The 26,509-nt window shown below is 37.6% G+C and overlaps 1 protein-coding gene across 1 annotated transcript in view; it reads left to right on the forward strand.

The window, feature by feature from the left end:
* Positions 1-26,509, forward strand: part of si:ch211-1e14.1 (UPF0606 protein KIAA1549) — a 37,848-nt gene that overhangs the window by 6,557 nt on the left and 4,782 nt on the right. The window contains exons 2-17 of the mRNA XM_037682762.1: positions 5,647-7,704; positions 7,819-7,907; positions 9,683-9,842; positions 9,958-10,088; positions 10,730-10,919; positions 11,011-11,070; positions 11,157-11,302; positions 15,647-15,824; positions 17,012-17,196; positions 22,679-22,914; positions 23,794-23,903; positions 24,608-24,622; positions 25,044-25,252; positions 25,466-25,695; positions 25,830-25,974; positions 26,073-26,396. Coding sequence (XP_037538690.1) covers positions 5,647-7,704; positions 7,819-7,907; positions 9,683-9,842; positions 9,958-10,088; positions 10,730-10,919; positions 11,011-11,070; positions 11,157-11,302; positions 15,647-15,824; positions 17,012-17,196; positions 22,679-22,914; positions 23,794-23,903; positions 24,608-24,622; positions 25,044-25,252; positions 25,466-25,695; positions 25,830-25,974; positions 26,073-26,396 — 4,466 coding nt within the window. The remainder of the gene's footprint in view (positions 1-5,646; positions 7,705-7,818; positions 7,908-9,682; positions 9,843-9,957; positions 10,089-10,729; positions 10,920-11,010; positions 11,071-11,156; positions 11,303-15,646; positions 15,825-17,011; positions 17,197-22,678; positions 22,915-23,793; positions 23,904-24,607; positions 24,623-25,043; positions 25,253-25,465; positions 25,696-25,829; positions 25,975-26,072; positions 26,397-26,509) is intronic.

Consider the following 26,509-nt stretch of genomic DNA (forward strand, 5'->3'; position numbering starts at 1 on the left):
CTCGGACTGATGAAGTCCTTTGGATGAAGGACGAAACGTCTCAACAAAAAAAAGAAAACATCCAGATGACCTGGCTGAACATTGTTGGATTTTTTAATCTGGTTTATTAAGCATGAACTTTGATGCATAATCCTAATTGTTGTTGTTGTTGACTAATAAAGCAGGTACAGTTAAATTGGAAAGCGATTTGAGGCATTTATAATAACAAAACACCGTTTTATAAGCTCACATGTCTGTACTTTTCTCTCTTAGGGGTCTGGTTGAGCTTTGGCAGAGGCCATGATCTAATACAAGTCTACTGATAAAAACAATTCAATCTTTCCCATCTTAAAAGCTTCCCTGATAAGCCAAAAGTCAGCACACGGGCGTATCTTGATTGTTTGACTGCTCTCTGCACACGCAGCTCTTGCCAGCTGAAAAGAACCTCTCTTTGAAAAGAGTCACGCAAGGGGCTCAGCTAAAAACAGAACCATGTGTGAGGTTGTAGTTATGAGCATTAATACTAAAAAAAAAAAACCTTTCTTCTGTCTTTTCTCTTTAAAATTGCACAACCATTAAATTACTTTCTTCTTTTGCAATAAAATCTGGCAAGTGTAGGAAATGATGTCATGGAGTTCTGCAATTCTTGACATTAGAAATTTATCAGAGAGTCAGAGTCAGAGTTTCTTTATTGTCATTCGCACCTCATGTGGTACATGTGGTGGAGCGAAATTATGTACGCAGGGTCCCAGTTACATCCAACTGGGACCCTGCGTACATAATTTCGCTCCACCACATTTATGATTGTTTATGTGGAATATTCTCATTTTTGTGTGTAAGCAGATGTGTGCGCTGCTGCTCTAATGATTAAAAGTAGTTTGGTTTGAACTAAAAGCTCCACCAAATTGGTACTAAGCTAAAACATATGCTAGTGGTTAAAGTTTTTCCTGTCCAATTGTGATTTGTTTTTGTCTGAGAACCATGACTTAGTTGTTACAGTTAGTTTAAATAATTTCACCTTTTTTTTTAAAGACACTTAGTATTAAAATTGTTATGTCTGTCAGCTCAGTTAAGTCCCATTGTTTCTTTCAGTAACAGATACTGTGTTTGGTTTAAAATATTCCAGCGTTAGACAATGTCATATTTTTCCCCCAAAATATATATATATTTATGTTCAATATTAAAAATACATGTTTTTTTTTTTTCATCACTATTTGTGTGACTATGAGGCTCCTTTTAAGAAAACATTGGGTTAGCCAACACCAGTGATAATTCCAGTCTTTTAAGAACCATTTCAACATGATTGCAAGCACATTTAAGCCTGGGAACATAAAGGAACTAAAGTAAACAATCCATCTCTGTTACTAAAACCTTATTTTTGTGTCACCTTTCCTAAATATGAATAAATGGAAGAGCGCCTAACTTTACTGTATGGCACCTAGAGTTTAATAACCTGGGATTTATTGCAGTCATTTGAACCATTGGTAATGCATACTACTCTCTGTATATCTATATTCAATTAGAATTTATATAAAAAATGTCAAATTGGGGCGATTAGAGGTAGATTACTGGAATCTAGGCCGAGATTAGCAGGATTGATTTGACTGACTTACCTTTACAAATTTTAATCAGACACAGACTAATTAGTGAAAATGGAATATAATTACATTTTCTATAAAAAGCTGTAACTCTCTATTTTTTAAAGCATTTCAGCTGCAAAATCAATAAATAAACATCATGAGAAATTCACTTGATTGACAAGATGCAACTTTTTTTTTATGTGAGAACAACTTTCAGATGTTTTGTTACATTTTTGAGCTCCAGTTTTTGAAGCAATGATTTGAGAACTTATCTAAAATAACTAACATAATTTAGCGTCACATTAAGAAGTGTGAAGGACATCAAAGTTGTTCAGATCAGCTGTGGACTTGACAATATGTTTTTGACATGTTTTTTTTTTTTTAAAGTTGTCCACAAGCATCAGGTTTGGTGTTCAGTTTCGTGGATAGTCCCAACAATGAGCAGCCAACCAACTGTAGCACACTCGTGTTTCAGTGAACAGGTGGTACCGCAGCATCGTCTTCATCAAGTTTTGCCGAATGTAATGTCAGCCCTAACTAAATTGAATTGAATTGAACTAATTAAAGCTGGTTTGTGTCTGGTTGCTGTTTGTTGCTCAGTCAGTTATTAGGGGCATGCATGCTTACTTACGTATTTTACAAAATATTCATTGACCTTTGACTTTACTCAGTTGTGTCATTTAGTTTGTTTTAGGTGCTTTGAAGTTACTTTTGTTCTAAAACATAGTTTAACTTTAAGTTTGACCTTGTTTTTTGTATTTCCTGTTTGTGTTGTTTCCATGTTCAAGTTCAAGTAAAGTTTTTTTCTCATTCTCATCACATGTGGTACCGGAGGTGGAACAAAATTATGTACTCAGGGTCCCAGTTACACTCAAAAATAACAAAAATATAAAGTATAAAAAGAAACAGTAAATAAGGATCTAAGATATACACTAAACAAACACCAAACAGTACTAAAAGATCTAAGAAATACGCTAAACTCTAATAGTACAAAACAGTACGGCATAGCAACAGCAGCTCGAACATGAGTCTGTGTGAGCAGATAGGTATGAATGAATACAGCAGCATAAGGTAGTCAGCAGCATGAGATCAGCAGCATTAATGATCAGCAGCACAGATAAGTCACATATCACCAATTAAAGTGTCATTACAGTGATTCACCTGGTTAGGGATTTATGAGTCTAACAGCTTCAGGGTAGAAGCTGTTCCTCAGTCTAGTGGTCCTATGCTAGTACCATTGTTAACACTTTAGGTTACTGATTTATTTTTATTATTGATCACCTGCCAATAATGGCAATCATTCTAAATAGCTAGATGTTTTGTGTTCCATCCATGCATGCTTATTTGTCCTAAATGTGACCACAAATGAAAGGGGTTGTCTGTCGGGGTTGGTTGAGATGAGTTGACATTTTGGGGCCACATACAACACTTTGACCTCAAACTTCACGAAGGTTTTCCGATCATCATGGACTTGACTTCCTTTTTCTTCATTGTAACATTGCTTTTTACAGTCAAACACTGACATTTCAGTTTAATGTTTATATACAATGTATAACACAGCATTCAACCTTTATAAATGGAAATGAAATGGCCACACAAAAATTATATTTAGGCTGAGAATTAAACACCAACCAATGTTTCATCTTTTTCATGTTGACCTAATAAAAACATGGTTGCACTAAATTGACTATTTTCTTTCTTTTTTTGGTAATATATAATACAAGTTTCCAGATGTTGCTACTAGCTTCACGTATACGTCTTCCACCTTTTCAGTAGTCATTCACATTATTGTGTGTGCTCTGTGTGTTTAGTGGCTGTGCATTTGCCCAGCTTTCTACTGGTTTTCTCTGGGTTCAAACACCTTGCTGCTGTGCCAAGCATTTGGACAGAAAGACTGGATTCTTTCCAGGTTCTTTCCAGTGGGTTCTGTAATACTCGCAAGCTGATTTAATTAAGGTACCACTGCAAGTTATAATTAAGCAGAGAGTTTTTCAGGGCCAAGAAAGAAGCCGTCTGCTTTTGAAGCAATGCAGTACATTGGCGATGACGTACAGAAATCTTTATGTGTGTGTTGATTATTTTTAAAAGTGCATTGCTCTTCTTTGTATTCTTGGTATTAAAGTAGTTGTTTTCTTGGTTGTTGTTGTTTTTTTTGGTCCCTCATATGAATTTGCTGTAGAGCTTCAGTAAATTGCAGAGAACATTAGTCTTTGCAGCTGCAAGTAATTCAATATATAGACTGTGTTTAAAGCTAACCTCCTCCTCTAATGGTAATAGTGCATTTAAGACATGATATTGGTGGTATTGAATCTTGGGTTGTATTGTGCTGGCAAGAAGCAAGGCTTAATTTTTATCTTTTAAAATACTCAATAAATGGTTTGACAAGCTTTTGTGTCTTTCAAACATTTTTAGTTGTTTTGTTTCTTTTCGGACTTTGGATCTTTTTTACTCTATTTCCTTTCAGTCCTTTTATCTGAGTATGGCAGCATATTGTGCAGTGTTTCCTTAAAATAATGAGGAAACTGGACAAATGATCAGGTGCTAGGCCTAAAATACAATCTCCAGTTGACCAACAGTATCTAAAGTCAAGTCTTTATAGGAGAGAAAAAAAAATTAAACCGTAACACAGGACATAAGAGATGCATCATCTTTCAGATGACTGTGTACTGTATGCCACAGTGTCAGATAATAACTTTATTCCAAAGAACCCTATTGGTGCTACATAACTATTTTTAGGTGTTGTAATATCCTGATGCATGCTCAATAATCCAGGTAGAAAAATCACCTTACCTTTTTTTCATCAATTCAATTAGAAAAATCTGAAGATATTTATGGCAGTCTGCTGGCGACAAAGTAAAGGTTACTAAGTTTTCTTTTTTTTTAATCAAAACATCAGGTTAATTCCTTAGGTTTTAAAGTATTTTAATGCCTGAATCATTCGAAGGTTAAAGTTAAGGGTCTTAACAAAATAAAATTACATTCCTCTGAAAATGGTCAAGTACCGGACAGAAAATAAGTAACCCAACAGCTATTTTTTTTTACAGAGAAACATCAAAATACCTTTATAATTCCTTAAACATATTATTTAAGTAAATTAAAAAAATAACACAAATCTGTCTCTTAAAAAAGAATTACACAAGACAATATTTAACATAAAACATTAAACTTAAGTTAGGACTTTAAATCACCTCCTTTTTCTGACCTTTATTTAACATTAGTTAGTGTAACTGTTCTGTGGAAAGTCAACAGTGTTCAAAGTTTTCTTTAAACGTAACCATGAAATTTCCCTTTGAGTATAAACCTCATCAAACAAAAAACAACCATTTCAGCATATCAAAGAGACAAACGTGAAACCACAGTACATGCAACTGTTATGTCTTGTTTCATTTCATGAGTTATTAAAAAAATGTCCACTTGTGAGACTGCTTTTAAACATGTCAACGTCTATGCAGTGCAATCAATACCTTTTCTAAATTAAATCATGCATGATATCTAGTGTTATGCAATATGGAGAGAAAATGGAACACAAATTAAGTTTGAAAACCATTGCACTGCCTTCGTTTACCATTTGCACATTTTGCCTGTTCTAATTTGACCCTTAAGGATTTTTATGCTGTATGTAAGTGGTAGAGTTGTTCGTGATGAGTTGAAAATTACATCATCTATCACTTCCAAGATCAAGCACAAGAAAAGAAGGCTAGATAATGCTTTCTCTGCAGTCCTCTGGTAAAATCCCAGACATATGGTCTGTGTCGACATGTCAGCACAGTCCCATGATAAAAAACTAAGAGAAAAATAAACTGTTCATGTCAGCATTGTTTTCTTATCACATTCAGAAAACTGCCTTCAGTATATCTTCTGTTTGCATTGTCTTTAGGATTCCTGTTTTTCATTCTATATTTTTTTTTCATGAATTTGTTGAAATGCCATAACCAGACATCAAATTTGTATATTGCATGCTTTATTTTAAGAGTTTTTAAAATCCTTATTGCCACGATCTTTACTCTAGCTAATTGAAAGATTAAATTTATGATAATTAACATAAATTTTATTTGGTAATAAAAGCACAATCTGTTTTCTCTTGCAGATGAGTCCCTTTTGGACTCACACACTAACCCAATGGATATTCTTGGAGACAATCCAGGTTCAACAAGGTTACCACTAGCCTTACCAGACTCCAACTATACTGCCTTTAAGAACCCAGAGTCACCTGTTGCCCTGTCATCCATTTCTGAACCAATCCCAGAAACTAGGACTGCAGACACAAAGCATTTTCATTGGAGTCATAATGCACATGAAAACTTTAAATCTAGAATTCCAAGAGATGCCCTTGCAGAGGAGCCACATATTCAGACAACTCTGAGCCCCAATGAACCTCTTCTTAGAACTTTTCCACAATTAGCGGAATCAGCTTTACAATCTGGGGCCTCCTTTTCTACATCTACAAATTTGAAGCAACTAACCCAATCAAATACATCCCCAGGTCCTTCTAATTTTACAGGCTTAACATCTCATCAAAGTCTTCAATATGAAGAAAGAGCAACTTCTACAAAGGTACAGGATGAAACATCACTGCAAACACAAGCAATAAAGCTCTTATCACCTGGTCAACCTCTACAACCTCCTAAGCTGTCTTTTTCTGAAGTTTTGACTAATAATTTTCAGAGTCAAATAGTAGATCCAAGCCATTTCAGCTCTAATCGAGAGGAGGTTATGCTTCATAATTACCACGTGCCTTTCATCACCTCCCACTCTACTTCATCTTTACCTGAACCCACTGAGGTGCCTTCAGAGAACTTCTACCCCACCAACACCATGGATGTGGACTGGGGATCTGGGGACTATTTGGAAACAATGTCTTTCTTCAGTCCAGATAGTGGTGACTATTCAGTGATCACCAAAGTGTTCTCAGATCCATATGATTTGGAGGAAGACACAGAAAAGTATGACACATCATTTCCTTCCAGAGTTGTCTTATCACCTTCATCTCTGCACCCTGTAAACATCTCACCTACTCCAAGCCTCATGACAGCATACAACACAATTGTTCCACCTAAATCCATTTATCCATCTACTGTCTCTACAGCAGCTGACTTTATAACAAAGCCTACTCCCACAGCCAGTACTGATGTATCTGGCATATCAGACATAGACTGGGGAGATGTTACAATTCAACCAACAGATGTCCTTTTGCCTGATATGAACAGCTTAGAGTATTACACCAATCAGTTGACCAAGGAGAGCAATGCTTCTGAAACTGTAGCTATACAAAGAGAGAATGTCATTGAGATATACAATAATACTACAACTATCACACCCACCACTGGCTTCACCAATAATCTGACTGATGACGAATCCTCTGGTGATTTGTTAGGGCTTGAACCTTATGATGAATCAACCACAGAAGCACCCACACAGGAGAGTCCTCAGGTGATTAATGCATCTGAGCCTTTTCTTGATCCTTCTTTAGTCCCAACTCGCATTCTTGATTCTACCTCTTCAACGTGGATTAATCAAGTGTCCACCACAGACTGGTCTGTGCACACTCTCACAGTAAACATGAAAACTACATTAGCTGATGTTTTGGAGCCTAGTGCAACACCTTTGCTGCCAGAAGACTCGATATCTTCTGACTCTCTTACAGATGTCCATTGGTTTGTTACAGACTCTTTTCAAGAAAGCACTGTAAATGTTACTACTGTCTTATCTGCAACTATTGCCTACTCTGCAGTTCCCACTGAACCTGGTACCAACCAAACCACTGTTACTACAGCAATGACATTTGAAGACTTATTTGTAACTGAGCAACCTTTCAATACCACTTCAGTTTCAAATGAGTCCACATCTCATAATGCCACCATAGTCCCCTCAATTATGTTAGGTGATCAGGGCATGACGGAAGATGGAGTTAACATCTCAGCCACAACGACCTTGATCCCAACAAGCAGTGAAGTTAATACGGTCTCTGTTGAAACCCCAAGTCCAGCTGGCACCACTACTCATCCTCAAACTACAACTGGAATTACTCCCACAGTTGAAACCTCAACCAGTGTCAACATCATCTCTACTACCAGCGAAAAGAAGACAACAACATCAAGACTGTACCTCTGCAAAGTGGACAGACCTGTTTATTTAACAACGATTGGTAAATCTCAAGTTTCAATTTAATTCATCTTGCTTAAATTTGCAAATGCCAGAAATGCAAACTTCAATTTTGCTGTTTAAATAAAAAATACGTACCTTCTGTTTTCGGTGCAAGGTTTTCCCTCTGGAGTCACTGTCGGATATGCCAGATCACAAGTCCGCAACATACTGAAAGTGGAATTCAACACGACAGTAGAGCTGCAGGTAATGCTATTTAATGTTTGTCGTTATTGTTTTCTTTAAAGATAATTATATACAAATTGGTAGCTTTGTTTACAGGTAAGAAGATATGTGTAAATTACCGGTAATAAAAGACACAATGTATAAAATTATTGTTGTTAAATGTTAGTTGAATTTTGGACGAAGTCGATTATTTAAAATTTACATGCATAATTTTCGATTACTGTTTGTAAATGCAGCATTTAAATTATCACTGTTCCTTGCTTTTTTGCATTTTTGCTTTGGAGTGAGGAACTGAAATTTTTTTCTTTTGTTCACTAAGATCATGATTGAAAAAAAAAGTATTTTGTTGACTATGTGAGCTGCCTTTGGGGGAAATTGTTCAGGGTTTACAGACAAGTAAAAACATCTTGTTGTGGGTTTTCTTAAGAATCTAGAAACAGAGTTCTCAGCAGACATTGAATGCAGCCTAACAAGCTATTTTTACGCAGTCATTCAGATAAAAGTAAATCAGGTAAATCTCTGTGAAATGCGGAAGCATTACCCGCTCTTTAACCACAAATCATTTAAAATATTTTTCACACATAAACTTCAGAGATTGTTTTGAGTGAAAATAAATGGCCATAAAGCAACAGTGGCTCATAGTTCAATTAGACAACTAGAGAGCTCCTCCCTCTCCCGCCCACTGCCTCCATCTGTGACATCTGGAGGAGCAAAGATGGCGACCAAAGAGGGCAACAACTCACAGCCAACACAGCAACTATTTGATTAACAGCAAGCCCAACTGGATCTGTGACACAAATTATTTGTAATATTTTTACAAAAAATAATAGAGTTGATAATTAATGTTATTTGAATTCAACAGTTATGTAAAACAGCTGGATGTTATAGAAGGAAAATATATTGTTTATAAGTAATGAGGATATAAACTCGATCTGAAGTCAGTAAATAACACAAACAACTCAGAAATTACTTATGAAGGGTATTATATAACAGTATTGGAGTAACGTATATTTATTCTTATTTACCTGTTCTGTAGTCGACAGAAAATATTCACTGCAGACCGAGTGATACTTTGAAGAAGGAAACTTGTCTCCACTTTGACTAATCAACTTCTTAATAGGTCAGGTTTGTATAGGGGAAACATAAAAATAGTCAAATATATAATATTATTTTACACTGTGTGAATATTACATATATCGGAGGCAATACCAAATTGTACTATTGAATAATTTGTGTAAAACTGTAGCATGATTCAGCATAGTGCTACACTCTGTATAACAATGTATGCCACAGAAGATAATATCTATTAGAAAACTCAATAATTTACAGTGATTACATCAGCTTTATAGGCTCATTTTAATTTTAAATGCTTAGCTTCAGTTATGGTCTGATCACATTCATACTAAGGTAAATAAGATCAAATCAGTTTTACTTGTGAAGTGAGACACGTTTCCCTTTTTCTCTTTGGTTGGTACAACCATAGCACACACAGCTCTGTGGCATTATCACATTTTTATATACCCGGGAAGCATTATAATATATTAATAACATTTTCATTAATATTATCATTAATTTTTATTTTATTTTATTTACGTAATCAGCCTTTACTGTTGGCTCTTTTGACAATATCTACAACTATGCTAAGTCCGGAGGCTTGCCCTCTCTGGTTATGGCTCCCGTTGTTCCAGTGAATCACAACGTCATGTAACCAATGCGCCGTCTAGTTGTCTTGTTTAACTCTATGCAGTGACTATAATACTCTGTTGAATAACTTGTTGTATCATTTGTTTCTGTAGGTTGTGAGTCCCCCGCCGAAATTTGTTTTCCGGGTGGTGTCGGGTCCAGTTGTATACACAGCCATATCTGTCATCAATGCTCTGCAACAACCCAATCAACGTTTCCTATATGTGGCTCCCAACTGGATCAAACCAGACCATAAACATCAAATCCACACAGGTAAACTGTCTCTTAAAGTTATTTTAAGACTGCAGAAGCAAATTTAAGTGCTATGAACACCATCAGAAAATAAACTCAGTCTCAGACTCACCATAACCCTTTTTTTTTTTTGCAGTTCTGCAGTTTGTTCCTGGTCATATAGATGTGCGTTACTGCACCTTCAGCGAGAGCATTGAGAAAGGTTTGACTAATGCCTTTGCAGAAGTGTGCCGACGCTCAAGAGAATCAACCAACTTCACAGTGCACGTGAGTGACACATTTATGTTTTGAGATGTTTGACTTTGCACCTAAAACTAACTGCAGTCTAGAGCATTTTGACTAGTAGCTGGTTTTTATCCGAGCTGGTTATCTCCATTGGAAGATATAACTTTATCAATTTAGTTTTTTATATGTATTTTTGCAACAAACCTCTTAATTATTCCATAGTTAGTGGTTTTTAAAATAGCATCCCAGAGTTAAATACACCTGCTGCAGTTAATGAAAAAAAGGTTCTGGCATGAATGAATAATGTTCATACTCAATCTTTGTCTTTTTGACACTTTTTAATTACCGTAGCTATAATTGGTGTTGGAGTACATGCCCAACCACACTCACAGGGTGGTCTTGTTCAACATATTATTTTCTACAATAAAGCACATACATCTCCTCTGCAGGTTTAAATACACTTTAAGCCTGTAAATGAGCATAATAATAGGACTTTTAAGTAAATTTACATTTAGTTTTGTTAACACAGGTCTCATTGATTTTTTTATAGTTTAGAAGTGTTTTGTGCAATCCATTAAAGCTAAGTCCTGAAATACATTGTGGATAACTTTAAAACTACCCGCAGCCACACTGCCAAGTTTTATTTCTCAAAACCTCTTACTAAAGCCTTATTCTTGTTCAAGGTTATAAACATCACTATGGCTACGTCCAAATATGAGCAACAGCTAATAAGTCAGCCAGTGGACATCACCTTTGCTGTCAGTGGTTCAAGGGGTTTTCTGCTGGGGTCAAACGTCAGCAATGCTCTGATAAAACTCACAGTGGTGGAATTCAGCTTTTATATCGGCTTTCCTGTACTGCAGATTGCTGAGCGTGAGTACCAGCTTGCACGTCTGAGCTCGAATCACATCACCAGCAATAATTTACGTTAAAGTTTATTTTGTTTTGTCTTTTTTTTTCCTAGCTTTTCATTACCCAGAGCTGAACACCAGTGATTTGCTTCGCTCCTCTTGGGTTAGAACAGGTACAATTTTAGCTTTTTAAAATAGTCCTGCAGCCTTTTACAGTGTCTATAAAACAGCGTTGATTATTTGTGTTTTGTGCTTGTAGTTCTCCTGGGTGTACTGGACCAGAAGCTGAGTGAAAGGACCTTTCAGCCTAACATTGAGCGTGGGATTGCAACATTACTTGGGGAGGCAATGGGGCAAATCAGGCGGATTAAAAGAGCCACAACTGTTGGCAACAGCAGTGTCCAGGTATTGTTTCCATAAACTGATTCATTACTTCAGTTAGAAGCTGTTACAAACAGTTACATTTTTAGTTATTCTAAAGTAAATTAAATTTAATGCTAAACTGTGCTGGCTTACAAAAAAAAGTGTTTCTCTTGTTAATCTCTAAAGCAGGAAGTTGGTAAAGGTAATGTATTCATCCCTAAATCTAGTAAAATGTAATTTTTTGTACAGTTTGTGTAATTGTAAATGATACAAGCTCTGTACGGACTTTGCTGGAGTACAGAGGATTCATTGTGCAACTGTTGCAGTGTTGGTTCCCTGTGACAGCCTTCGTGCTTTACTAATCAAGCTTCAGCTTTTGTGCGTCGTCTCTGCACCTGCACATCTCATGTCTAAGGGGACAGGATATGGCTTGATCGCCATGGCAACAGCATCCCATTTTCCCCAAAAGCAAGCCACTCAAAGACGACCACCTAAAGGGGGTTCAGATTTCAGCTCCTTTTTCTCGTTTCTTCACTTGATGGATGCTGTGAGCCACGGAGAAACTAATAGCAGATCAATTATTAATTATGCCTTTTTCAGTGTCTGCATCCTTCTGTGGGAATGATTAACAGTTGGTTCTTTTTGGTGTTAAAGAGGCATTAATGCAGAGTCTGAAAGAGAAAATCTGAGAACAAACTTAGATAAAAGAGACTTGTTATGAGATGTATATTTGATTTGAGCCCATGAAATCTTGGTGCATACTGTGAACTTAAAACAACGAGGCTGTCAGAGTGATAAATACCAACCTTGGTTAAATATCAGCCTTACTGATTCTGACCTTTCTGCCTCCTGATTTATCTCCATAAATCCCACAGAGTAAATTGGGAAAATGGAGGACTACATTAGGGGAGAATCCTCCATGTTTGTGTTTAATTTTAGGCCCTGGAATTCTTTATTGATTTATTTATTTTTCACAAACAAATCATTACACATACAAATACTGTTATGTACTTGCACTATTCATTTTTGACTATTGAATTAATTAACTCAGTGTGATACAGACTGAGGACGTGCACGTTTATTCCCATTTTTTAAATCTCTTGACGAATGCCCTGGACTGTCATGACAGAATAGGCATAGTGTGGTCTTCTGAGAAAATGTCTTATGAGTTGTCCTAGACAGATGAAAGAGGTGGCTGGAAGGGGGAGGTGTGTGGTAAAACACACATTCGCACTGCCCTCTTTCCACTCTAATAACTGTGTATGGACTAGATTTGACCCGGAATGAGGGTGCCTGCTCAGCCTTTTTTCTGTGTCAGCCCAGACGTGGCCTGAGCTTTAGGCTTTCCGGTAATGCAGACAGCAGACTGCGCTGTGCCTGAGGGTACCGAGTGGTGGGCTGGAAACACACGTGCATGCATGGATCAGTGTAGCAGGCAACATGCAGATTATTATAATAGAGTACACTTTAGTCAGAATATGTACTCTGGGTTGCCATGTGATAGTGCACTTTATATTTGTGTTTTTTTTTTTTCATTCAACCTTTATTGATTCAGGTTAGTCTCATTGAGTCGCGAGGACTCATTTACAAGAGAGACCTGTTTTAAACAAAGAACATACATGAAGTAAAGACAGCAATAGACAATCATATAAAAAAAAGCATATGAAATGTAAAGTAAATAAAATAAATTATATAAAAACGAAACAAAACCAGCTACATTATAAAGCGATGTAGAATAATAAAAATAGGAACATGTCTTAACAGTTGTTTAAAATCCCTTAGAGAGGTCAAAGTTGACAACTTCAGATCTTTTTGCAAGAAATGTCAGGTTACAGGAGCAGAGTAAGAGAAGGCCTTTTTGCCAAGTTCGGTCTGCATTGAGGTGACACTGCAGGTAATGATGTCTTGAGAGTGCACGCTGTAGCTGCACTGACAAAGTGACATGTAGGAGGAGATGTATGAAGGCAACAGCCCAAGAAGTGATTTAAAGATGGAAATGTACCAGTGTGAGAGTCTGCGTGAAGTTACTGATGACCAGTTAATCAGTGAATACAGGGTGCAGTGATGGGTACGGTAGTTACAGCCAGTTATGAATCTTAGAACACCGTGATAGACAGTGTCCAACATCTGCAGGGTGCTTGTAGGAGCATTCACGTAAATAATGTCACTGTAATCAATGAAGAGAAGGAAAGTCACAGTTACAAGCTTTCAGAGTTAAACAGGATCTATTTCTAAAAAAGAAACCTAATTTTACTTTAAATTTCTTTACTAAGTTTTCAACATGAGGATTAAAAGAGAGATGTAAATGGACCAAGATACCCAAGTATCTGTAAGAATCGACAAACTCAATAAGAACACCATTTGTAGATAAGATTTCTATCTTATTTACGAATAGTGTTCTTATTGAGTTTGTCGATTCTTACAAAGGACTGCTGGGACCGACTTCCTGTTTGAAAACAACATCCCTTTGGTTTTGTCAGCATTTAGCACAAGTTTGAGATGGAACAAATCTGACTGGATGATGTCAAAAGCAGACTGTAAACGTTGGAAAACCTCAACTGTTTTAGCTTGACAATAAACAACTGTGGCGTTGGCATAGAAAAGTAAGGATGCATCAGGGATGATCTGTCCTACATTGTTTATGTAGCTTGTGAAGAGGATGGGTCCTAAGACTGAGCCTTGTGGTACACCATTCTTGACAGACAGCTGGAAGAAATACCATTATGTTGGACACATTGCCTCCGATCTGAGAGATAGTTAGAGAACCAACCAATAGTGTGGTCTGAGAAACCAATTTCTGAGAGTTTATGACATAAAATGTCATGATCCACAGTGTCAAAAGCTTTAGACAGGTCTAAGTAAAGTGCAGCACATTAATCCTTAGCGTCCAGTGCATCAATGACATCATTAAAAACCTTCAGCAAAGCAGTCATTGTGCTGTGTTGTTTCCTGAAGCCAGGGAGGTAAGATGTTAAAAGAATTCAAATACTTCTTGACTTTAGAGTTTATCAATTTTTCTAAAACCTTACAGAGTTTAGAGATTGGTTGATAGTTGTTCAGTATAGTGGAGTCTCCTCCCTTGGGTAAAGGTAGAACAAAATCTGTTTTACAAGCGTTTGGAAGTGTGTTTTGGCTTATGGACGGACAGATTAAAGATATGGGACACCGGTTCTGTGTTAGGACTTTATAGTGCACCTTATTTTATACAAACATAAAGTAAATGTTTATTTTGCACAATAATGTTATATAATATTTTACTTTTACTGTGATGTTTGATTATTACATCACAGGGTGATCAAAGAAGCCAAATTTACAGAGGTTTATTTTAGTTATTCAAGTCGCATCATCTCAAAACTTATGAAAGTTTTAGCTTAAGGAGTGAGATTCTCCATTAAAAAATCATTTTAATACTGTAATTGTGACACATTGCTCATGAGGACCTTCAGACAGTCCATTCTTAATTTAGAAAGGGTAGTGCATCATCTGCCATGAATCTCATGTTCACTTTCAGAAGCGCATCTTTTCCAGTAGCTTGAGCAGCGCCTTTTAGCCATGAATGTTTCACACGGGAAACGTTGATCGGGTAATGCAACAAATGCGAACGTCATAATTTAAACATTGACTTGAAAATGAAGCTCACGTTTCTATAATTCATCTTCAAAGACGTTTGAAGAGATACAGGAAGAAATGCGGCCGTATCGTAAAAATGTAGCAGAAGAGAAATACATAGCTATGATTACTGAGAGGATTACAGTCCCACAGTCCCTCTGCAATGCAAATAAGGAAGTGAGGCTGCCTCTTTCCAACATCTGGTCACATTTATGTTTGGAAAGGCAAATTACAGGTCAGAAAACTCTTCAAGAGCGGTGGACACTGACAGCATTCATACAGCTTTGATTAGGACTGCTGATAGCTGTGTATTTACACGACTGTGAGGATAAAGCCTAGGCATTCTACAGTATTTATGTGTTTTAATATTCAGTGTTTTTGGTTTGACTAAAATCCTTTCTATCTTTTTTAATTATGTTTAAATACTCATCACAAGTTCTTAAAGTTTGAATTAATGTATGTGTAAGTCCAGCATGTGGTCAAAAAAACATATTTTCTAACTTTTTAGGAGAAATACGATTAAAATGTTTTGTATTTTAGATGAAATTTTATTTTAAAACAATTTATTACTTGAAATGGTAAACAACTGTTTTCAGTGTTGCATCAAACATGCTTAACAGTTTTTGCTGACCTATTCATTTATAATGAATGATTTATATGTTTTATAAATGTGTGTGCTTTACTTGATATCTTTTATGTGTTTAAGCGTGTACGTCGCTTCATGTGATGCTGATGTTTATATGTGTCCCATACTTTGCCCCGTGCCCTGTCTTCCAGGTTGTGAGTGCAATTCGGATGGATGGTACAGACAACCCTTTAGAAATAGTGTATTTTGTGGAAGGTCAGAGTGGTGAGAGGATGACTGCGGTTCATACAGCCAACCTGCTGAACAACCTGGACATTCAAAGAGCTGCCATTATCTTGGGATATCGTGTACAAGGCGTCTTGGCTCAGCGTGAGTATTTCTTTTTTTTAAATATATATTAAAGCAACATGTTCAAGTTAAATCAAGTTAAAGCTTCTATGGGAAGGAATTATTATTGCTAAAATAATTCAGCAATTACCGTAATTTCCAGACTATTGGGCGTACCCAAATATAAGCCGTGCCCACTAAATTTAAATAATAATAACAACTTTGTACATATATAGGCCACGCTTGTCTATAAGCTGCATGTAACACGACTGGTTAAAAAACATACAGTAGCGTACCAGGAAGTCATTGATCGCTATCTTCACCTTCCTGCTGCACAAGCTTGTGCTGTCCTCCATCATGCAGCTGTCTTTCAAAACAGGGGACACAATGGGGATGGAAGGAGAGAGCCTCCCCATTCTCTCCTCTCCTCCCCTCCCTGTTTCATTAGGCCACTGTGACCTGTTCGGTAATTTCATCAGTCAGATTTTTTTTTTTTTTTTTAAACCTTTTTTTATGCAGGTAGTCTCATCGAGTCACTAGAACCCACCCCCCAAGAGAGACGTGTGCAGAGCAGCTATGTGAGCGGCTGGGTGTGACGAGGCTAAATATTTTGGCGGCATGAAGCTCATTAGTCCATAAAAATGAAAAAAATCCATAAAAAAGCTACAGCATCGTATAAGCCGTGGTGTTCAAAGCATGTGAAAAAAGTATCGGCTTATAGTCCGGAAATTATGGTGTTAATCTTAACCTCTTGTTTGAATTTGCTTGTGAAATGGAATTGCTCTTTTTATTGGATAGTTGGGAAAAACATTTCCCTTGTTAGAGAAAATGGTATAATTTATTCGTAGTTTTACTTTTAGTTTGGAGAACTTGCAATAAGAAGGTACATTCTCTTAATGTATGCTTCATGTGTTTTTGTATGTTTGTGAACATTTTGAGTTTCATTACCTCTTTCTCTGCTCACTGTAAAAAAAACAAAAAAAACATCTTTCTTATTAAGAATCCTAACATGGGCTTAATGAGAGCCTCTCTGTGGAGTCATTTTCTTTTATTGGCTTAGTTCTGTTACAGTTCTTTTCCAGGGAATAAATTATTTTTAAATAAACTAATTGAAATTCACATAGAGGTTTATAACAGTTGAACTTTGATCAGCTTAACATTCATTATGTTGCTGTTAAAGCATCATATTTGGACTTGAAGCTGAAGTATTTTGATTTGTCTGTTTAAAGCTGTGGAGAAGGTGGCATCTTCGACCCCCGACACTGAGAACACCAACATGTGGATCATCATCGGGGTGGTGATTCCCCTCCTCGTGGTCATTATCATCATTTCCATCCTCTACTGGAAACTGTGTCGGACAGACAAGCTGGAGTTTCAGCCGGATGCTATGACCACCATCCAGCAAAGGCAGAAGGTAGAGCCTCACTGCGTACTTCACACTGATGCTGTTGCTTTTGGCCACAAGTTGCCTCTTTGATGCAACAAATTGTCTCTTGTTGCCAACTCCTTGCTGAGAAGGGAGACATGCAGTGCCAATTTTTTATTTACCTCCTCAGAGGTACTAAAAACACTTAGGTGAGGTTATTCTTGAAACTAGAACTAGACACACAGTGTTTTTTTTTTGTTTTTTTTACCAAGTCTTTTTAGACAACATTCTCAATTAAATTTATCTTTACACAACAGCAACATCACAGCCACATTACTCACAATGCTAATTTCTTTAAGCATACAGCTGGGTTGGTAGAATGATACTGCGTCAATTATTTAAATTACTTAATTAGCATATAACTACTTGGCAGCACAAAATACTTTTTTTTTCCCCAATGATATTACATATTTTCTACAGTTAAAAACCCTATAAATGTTGATCAAACACAGTATATTATTGATTATTATTATCTGGCATGTGTATTCATTTTGTATGCCAAGTTTTATTCAATGTAATAATATGTAAATCTGCTTGCAAACAAAACAAGATTTTTAAAAGAGTTTAAAGGTTTAAATCACCTAAAATATAAAGACAAAAACAAAGATATTGCTGCTTTAAGTTTTAAAAGCCTGTTTCCATGAGAGTGCTGCAAACTGGATTTTATTGTTTCTGCTTTAAGATGGGAATTTTAACAATTAAGAATTTCACTGAAGACGTATGAAAGCACGTGTTACATGATGGTGCTGGACATCAAGATGGATCTTGGCTGCTCTTAAAATACGTCAGAACTTTTCTGGCATTTTCTTCATCAAAGGAATGCTCTTGGCTATATTAACCTCATTTCAGTCTTTCCAAAGGACCTCATCTTTTGATTGATTTATTTATTTAATCAAAAACATTATTTGTACAGTTTTGTTGCTGTGGTGCTGCTTTATGTCAAAACACAGTTATTTGTTTTTATTCATAGCAAATGTCTATTTTCCTTGAAGTAAAAGGCTTGTAGGATATATGTTTTACTCTTGAAAGTCCCATACATGTCCTGAAGAACATTTTGATTATCATTGATATGACAGACTACATATTGTATTTAGAGGAATCATTAAACATTAAAACCACCTGCTTAATAATGTGTGCAAGTCATGTGTTTACAAATACAGCAATGAGATCTTTGCTCATGATTTTTGTACTTTGTGCCAGGCCGTAGGCAGAAGATTCATTGAAAAGTGTGAATTGTTGTGAAACGGCTTCACAATTTGTGGTTGTTTACTTCCACCTTTTGTGTTTGCAAATACAGTAGTCCTTCATTTATTGCAAGGGTTTCCGTTCTCAGCCCCCTGCGATGAGTAAAAAACCGCAATGTAGGAATAGTAATACATCCAGTAAGTAGTAGTTTATTATAGTAGTAGTAGTAGTAGTGTAATCATCCATCATTCAGCCAGTTGTGTGTCATGTCCAATCTTACTTTGAAAAACAACGAAAGAGCGATTTCGCGAAAGTCGAACCGAGAAGTAGCGAGGGACTACTGTAAACTGAATTCTGGGTTGTTTTGAGGCTGGGACAACACTTTTTTGTCATATTGCAGATGCAGATCTAGCAGGACTGCAAAATGATGCATTGCTATAAAATAGTCAATGTTATTGTTTGAAATTGTTAATATCTTGGCTAATGTGGCTGTTTATGCTAGAAACTCACAGAGGGACACGGAGCCAATTCATGCTAGGATTCAAAAACCTAAAAAAAGTTAGTGTTATTCAGAATCTAAAGATGGTGTTTAAAGTTAATAGAACAGTATGGGCTTATCATACAGAGAGGTTCCTATTCCCTGGGAAACAATAACTCCAATGTTTAACGCCCAAGCTAGTCTTATCTTTTTATTTTGTAGTGCAATTGCACAAACGCTTGTTCTGCTTCCAAGTTCACCGTACGTATATGATGTCAGTTAAAAGTTGCATTTCACATGTTACTGATGAGGCAATGCAAACAGCTAACGCCCAGCTCATGGAGTTACACTATATTTTATTCTCGAGTAAAACAGTGACTGAAACTTGGTCTGGCTAGTGGACAACAGTGCTCTTATACAGTACGTCTGCTGCTTTACGATAAAATTGTGGGTTTATTGTTGAAATGGCACACATACCTCATTAATAAAATACATCCTGTTTTAGTTAGTGGTGCTCCTGTGCATCTACTCTGCTTTGGAAATTGTTTGTGCACGTTTCAAGACCTTATCATTCTGTGTTTATCCTCCCCTTCACTACCTTTTATTGTGTTGAGCTGTAAATAAACCTGAGATAAAGCACTGAATCCCTCTGCAGACGTAACTAACACACAGTTTGTCCTTTCTGCACAATCATCTGTCACTTAACACCGCTACTCTTCTCTCAGCCCACTATGTCATTCAGTGAATCGAGAACTTCTCTTCACCCACCAGTCCCTCCAGCTAAAGGTGATGTTGAGTTTAGTGAGGAGGAAAAGTGGGAATATGAGGAGGAAGAGGAGGAGGAGGAAGAAGAAGAAGAAGAAGAAGAAGAAGAAGAAGGGGAGGAGGTGGAGGTTAAAATGGGGAAGGTACAGAGTAGTGTCTGGTGGCTTGTAGAAAATGTAGTCAGATGTAGTTTGTGTGTGGTTGTCTTGTTTTAGGTGTGTACTATTTGTGTATATTTGTAATTAATTATTCATATAAATAAAACATTAGTTAGTTAACAAATTGAGCAGTTTAAATATATTAGAGCTAAATAATTTATGGTCTAGTTCAAGGGTTCTCAAACATTTTGGGTTTTTGGGTTCAAACCCCAGTTTGAGAACCACTGGTCTAGTTGCTTTTTTATATCACCTGTAGTATGAATCTATTAGCTTGGTCCTTTTTGACATATGCATCATTGATTCTGCTTAGAAAACAGAAGCTCTTCTCAAGAGTAAACAAATTATAAACATGGATGAGGAAGAAGTGGTAGAAGAAGAGGAGGAGGAAGAAGAAGAAGAGGAGGAGGAGGAGGAGGAGGAAGAAGAGGACGAGGAAGATAAGAATAGAAAATTTAAAAAGAGAGAACCTCCATCTCAAGAGCAAAGACAACAAGAGATCAAAGCTGTGCTGAAGAAACCAGAGGGGATGAAAACAAAGGAGAGGATGAAAGTTTTGTCTAAAGGGAGGCAAGACAAGGAGGAGGTACATGTTGCAGTAGGAGATCTGTGGCTTCCCTTAATTTATTAACAGGAGTAAACAAATAGTATCCAGTAGCATGTCAGATTTGTGGACTGGTTTGTTTGTTGTCAGTAAATCCTTGTCACTGTGATGTGCAGTAGAAGTTGAAGTGTGTCATTTTGCATGTTTCAAACTGTTTATTGTGATTTCCTACTTTGCCATGAGGTAATAACTGATGGGTGAAACGCATGGCAGGAATCTTTAGCCGTGCGTTTTGCATTCAGAACAGCTTACATGTTTCACCCGGATGTTTTTCTTCTCAAAGGCTGGTCTTATTTTTGCGCTATGAAAAGCAGCGCACACAAACATAAGCTCGTTTATTCTGTTTTAGGATTAGTGGTATCACACGTTGGATTAGCAGTTTTATATCAACAAGCCTCTTCTAAGCTGCACGATTTACTTCAGCAAACTCAGCAGGTCTGGAGAATTACGGGGACATGTCATGTTCCTTTCTGCTTCTCTCATAGCCGTAACTCTGCTTAGGAGTTTTACAAACTAGGCACACATCCTCTGCCTACTCCTGTCCTGTTGGAAGGTCCTGAAGGCTTTACATAGAAGTAGTTTGACTGCAGCTCTTTCCAGACTTCCCCCCCCACCACCTCAAAGGAAAGCAAGCAACTCAGTGTGTACTCATACATCTCTCATTTACAAATAGACTCACAGACTATCTTTTTATTCATTTTTGCTTGTTTGTCTCTCACCAAAATACCCATTCAGTTATTCAGCATAATTATATTTCTAACTCTGAATTTATATCTCCGAGATCTGTCTAACGCTCCATGTGTTCAGCTTTGCTTTTGTTAGTTATTTCTATATTGACATCTATTTGCTTAGTAAGAGACAGCACCTATTATTATCCACCTAACAAAGGGTTTCTTAACTTTGTACCTTACTCTTCTGTCAACTTTAATGCAGCCCGAACCGCAATGTGTACCCCCACAAATCTTTAGGTCACTGGTTTGAATCCGGCTCGAAGGACCATAATGGTTGGATAATTTAATTATCCTATCATCAACTAATTAAATAAATAAGCCACGCAAGGAAAACCAGAAGATCTTGTCAACCCAGGTTTAATCTTGCAAGAGAAGCAGTGTTGAAAAACAAGCATTCAAGGTGTTACATGTCGCTCTGTCTCCAAGGTCTGCTCACGGAGAAAAAGTTAGCAAAAGCTTAAATACCCGTTATCAGACAGAGGCGAGGTCAAGACAACCTCTGCATCACAGCTCACATCTCTTGAAGTCGTCAGAGCTTATCAGTTATCAGACTCCTCTATGAGTAGGCAGAAAGGCTCTCTTGTCTTCACATACAAGGTTCTATATTAATTTGACAATATTAAGTGAAAAACATCCATGACCTTTACATCCCTCATCAGTTATATCAAAACAACTGGCTTGGCATTGTGATGTGTGCTGTTACTTCTATTGGCGTTTCGAGTTACCGTGGCAATGCAATTTGCAAACAAATTAGCCATTTTTTTCATTCAAAATGCCTGACAGAACTCAAAAGCTTCTAACTGATATAACTCAAATGTTCTTTGATATATTGAGCTGAAATTTGCTCTGGTCAGAGCTGAGAGCGAGTTTCATACATTCCTAATGCAAATGAAAAATCCAAGATGGCCACCTGAGATAAAAAGGAAAAATACTCTAAATCAGCTAATTTTAGAGATTTTGAGCTATTTGGTGATAGCTGAGAATCTTTCCCATCACATCACATACTGTATCCAAACCAAAAATCTAAGATGGCCACCAGTGCTACATTTAAATGGCTTTAACTCAGCCATTTTTACACACATAGAGCTGAAGTTCAGTATGATTATGGCTGAGAACGTTCCCCATCACATACTGAATCCAAATCAAAATCCAAAATGGCCACCAAAGCTTAAAAGAAAAAAAACAATTACTCGTTGATTTTATTATTTTTTTTTGTTGTTGCCATATTGAGCTGAAATTTGGTATAGTGGTAGTTGAGAGCGAACTCAAACATATAGTCCTGTTAAATCAAAATTTTAAATTGGCAGCAGTCTGGCAGTCCCCATCAATGTTTCTCCAGTAACTTTGTAGTTTTTCATATTGTACAGACTTATTTTTCTTTTATCTGTTCAGGATAAATTAACAATTCACTTGTGTGGTTTTGTATTTGGATTCCAATTAATCCTGATAAACTCCCTGTTGTAGAAGATTTTTCTCTGCCATTTGTGTTTGCTTTTAGTCTATATTCACTTTATTCTTCCTTTCTTTCCTTTTCTGCTGCCTCTTTCCTTAGTTGCAGGCTCCCAGTGTGAAAGGCTTTGATTTTGCCAAGCTCCATCTTGGCCAGCAGAATAAAGATGATGTCATGGTGATCCAGGAGCCCGTCCCGCCAGGGTCTGGCTCTGGTCCCCTCCCCACGTCTGCTAAAGATGGTTTCAGTCCAACTGAAAACGGTGAGGCACCCACACCCAAATCTAAAACCTCGGCCTCCTCCACCAAGGCGTCCCGTGGCGGTCGAAGGAGAGAAAGGTCAGTGGTACCTGTACTGCTGTGTAGCTCTGATGGTTTTTTAAGATTATACAAAGTCAAATAAGATCCTGTTTTGTTTTTTGACATAAATTGTCCTTGTAGGGGGTATTTTAAGCCCTGAGTTGTTTGTCATATATTACAAAAACAGCAGGCTGACATGGAAGGTTGTATTCTTTAAACTGTATTTATTCCCACTTATTTTATTGTTGTGATTTCATGGTTAGAGCCTACAGATTGTCTTTCCTTATGCTGCTTTTTGTGAGGAACAATTGACTATCAAATATTGATATGTAAACCCTTAAATTAGAATTAATAATGATTATTATACCCCAAATGAGGTCATTTTAGGGTCATTTTAATTAGTAAAGGCAGCCAACCAGACAATGTTTTGGCTAACTGATTAACTATAAATGTTTAGAGGGTGAGCTCTCTTTGCTTTTGCCAACAGGTCAATATAACAATACATTAAAGTTTACATGTTCCCTTTTTTATTGTGTAAAGATTCTAGTAGAGCGTTGTAGCTTGATGGTCTGTGCTGCGATCTTATAATCCTGAGACTGCCCAGGTTGTCAGGAAGGCCATCCAGTGTAAAACAACTGTCTAATCTTTTGTGTAACATTTGCACACTGTGGCAACCCCTGAAGAAGTGAGCAGCCAAAAGAAAAACAAGTAACAGCAAGAGGTTCTGTTAACATCATCTATTTTTTTATAAATCTTTGTTTTAATCAAATTAATGGCATCATAGCTTCAAAAAAGAATGTTCAGTTTCTTATTGCTGTGATGGGGGAGCGTTTTTTTTTTTATCATGCTTAATGTCAGCCCATTGGTTTCTTCTTAGATTTTTATTATTTATGTAAAGTGTGTGTGTTTTCTGGGTAGGATCTCCCCATCAGACGGTGACTCCGTGGTGAGTGACCACTCTAGCGAGCGGGAATCGACCGAGGAGAACCTGAGAGCCCACGCCACGCCCAGCGACAGCAAGCAGACCCGTAAGGTCCCCATCAATGTTTTAAATGGCAAGTGGCCTTGGCAACACTCAACATCGCTCCTCCAAACACAGAGCGCGAACACAAGACTGGGGGGAAGGGATGGAGGGCAAACTGAGTGGAAATTGAGATAAAGAGATAAAAACAAAGGCCGGCAGGGTTGACTGACATGAATGCAGCTCAGTTTAGGATGGGAGATTTAAAAATAAAAGCCGAAAGAGAAGTGACGTAAAGCTTACAGAGACAAACAGAAGAAAGTAACACAAACAGTAAGATTTCTGTTTGTGGTGAAGTGAAGTCCAAAGATAGAGAAGGAAATAGGAAACAGAAATTGGCTGAAGTTATTGTTATCTGACAGCTTGTTGATTGAATCAAGCTTGCCGTGCCACTCAGAGACAGTGTGCAGGAGCCAGACGCAGTCAGGCACACAGACTACACAGGCTGACTCACCCACACAGGAATGGGTTTTATTATTGCACAAACCTGTGCATGCCCTCCCACTAAGATTATAGAAAGAGTGAGTATAAACCACATGTAAGACATCTTTGTTTTTGCTCAGTCTTTGATCAGCAAGTTTTTGCTCATCAGAATGTACTTTCAGTTATTGACCGTCCATTAAAATCCCAAAGATGCCATTATATTTTGTTTATCTTCATCTTTTTTGTTACCTTAGTAAGTTTCTCTTTTGTTTTTATTGTGGTTTACAGGCAAGAATAGAATTGGTAAGAGTTTGTTCACTTTCTCTATATTTCCCCGTAGATCTCAGGCGTGACCCCTAGCAGCTGTGCTATGTGTTGTCCGTTTGTTTTGTTTTGGTAGTTTTGTGCTCTGCTTAGTTTCTCACCATCCATCAGCGTCTGCTGAGCTGTCAGTCAGAGGGTGGAAACAATAAACCTGACATAAAGGCCTCAAGCCATTGTCTGAAACCAAGTTTAGTTTTAAATCAACATTCATTCATGTTACTGCCAGGAACTTTTGCACATTATTTGTTAGAAGTCATGATTCAAATGTAGTCATCTCAGTGAAACAGAAGCTGTTTTATGTGTCATTCATACATGCTAAATGTTAAATCTCTGTTTTAAACCGCGTTGCCTAAATTGTGCAGAAACTGTTCTAACGTCTGCTCGTAATTTTTATCATCAGGTCCTCCTCCTATGAATGGTTCTCTGAATGATCAGCAGTCATCAGCTGCCATCTTTGAGCATGTTGATCGAATGTCTCGGGCCACAGACGCAAGCCGTAGACTCCCCAATAAAGTGCAGCTAATTGCCATGCAGCCCATGCCTATCCCACCACTTCACGGTCCACCCATCAATGACAAACTGTCAGACACAAACCAGATCAACAAAGAGGTTTGTTGCTTCTTCAGACTTTCTTTACAACTCCTATTTGTTCTATTTTCCCCTCCTTTATAAAAACACAGACCAATTTTTTTAGATAAAATCTTATTTACTTATTGTTTAAACTCTCTTACCTTTGTAATTCTTGCTATGTTAGATTATTTGTACTACTACTGACCATTCTTGATTTGAGGAGTGTTTTCTAAGAAGTATCATTCCCTGCAGATACAGGCAGCGCTGAGGCACAAGTCAGAGATTGAGCACCATCGTAACAAGATTCGTCTTCGTGCCAAGAGGAAGGGTCACTATGATTTTCCTGCAATGGATGACATGATTAATGACCTCAGTGATGCAAAGGACCAGGATCACATCTACCAAAAGGCCCAGAGTCAAATCGACAAGATCCTGGATCCGGACGCCCAAGTGCCCCCTACCTTCATGGAATCCAAGAAAAGGTTAGGACTTGTATTTGTGAAGAAAAAAAAAAGTTTTTTGGTTTTTTGAAGGGACAACATTCTTTTCTAGCTCAGTCAAAACAAATGTATACTGTAAAATGTAAGATTTTTAATTTGTTTTGTTTGTTTTTTAGTAGTCGTGGGAGGCGCTCTCCAAAACAGATACTGAGGGATCAGCTGAACGGAGGCATGATGGAAGCAGACAAAGACCACCTCATCAGTGAAGAAAGTGACGCCGTTTACAAAAAGTACCCAGGAGTTAACAATGTGGCCTACGTGGTGAGTAATTCAGAAGCATTTTAATGTTTATTAGCTCGTTTCACATCGTGTAACCGCTCCATATCTGTCCACATGTTAATATGTTTTGTTCATTTCAGTCGGACCCAGACCAAGTCCCAGGATCCCCTCAGAGGAGCCCTTCCCCCACAGACGATGTCTTCATCGGTCCTGCTTCCTCTCCTCCAGGCCATGCCCCTCCCCCACCCCCCTACATGCCTCCACAGCCCTCGATTGAGGAGGCGCGGCAACAGATGCACTCCCTGTTGGATGACGCCTTTGCCCTCGTGTCACCCACCTCTCAGAGCAGCACAGCAGGGATCACTCTACCAGGGGTCAACAGTAACCTCCACGGCTCCAGCCCTCCAGGCCATGGCCCCAAAGCATGGGCCCCCTCCTACCAAGCTCTGGGCCCTTTCCCATCTGTAAGACCCCCAATTATTAAGTTACTATTTTCAACAGAGTGAAAACTGTTCAGTAAACGTACTACTTTCGTGTTTGTCCATGGATGAAATGTTTCTGCAAGCTCATGTTCTTA

This window comes from Nematolebias whitei, chromosome 10 (assembly GCF_014905685.2).
Source record: "Nematolebias whitei isolate Nwh7 chromosome 10, NemWhi1, whole genome shotgun sequence".
Lineage (NCBI taxonomy): Eukaryota > Metazoa > Chordata > Actinopteri > Cyprinodontiformes > Rivulidae > Nematolebias > Nematolebias whitei.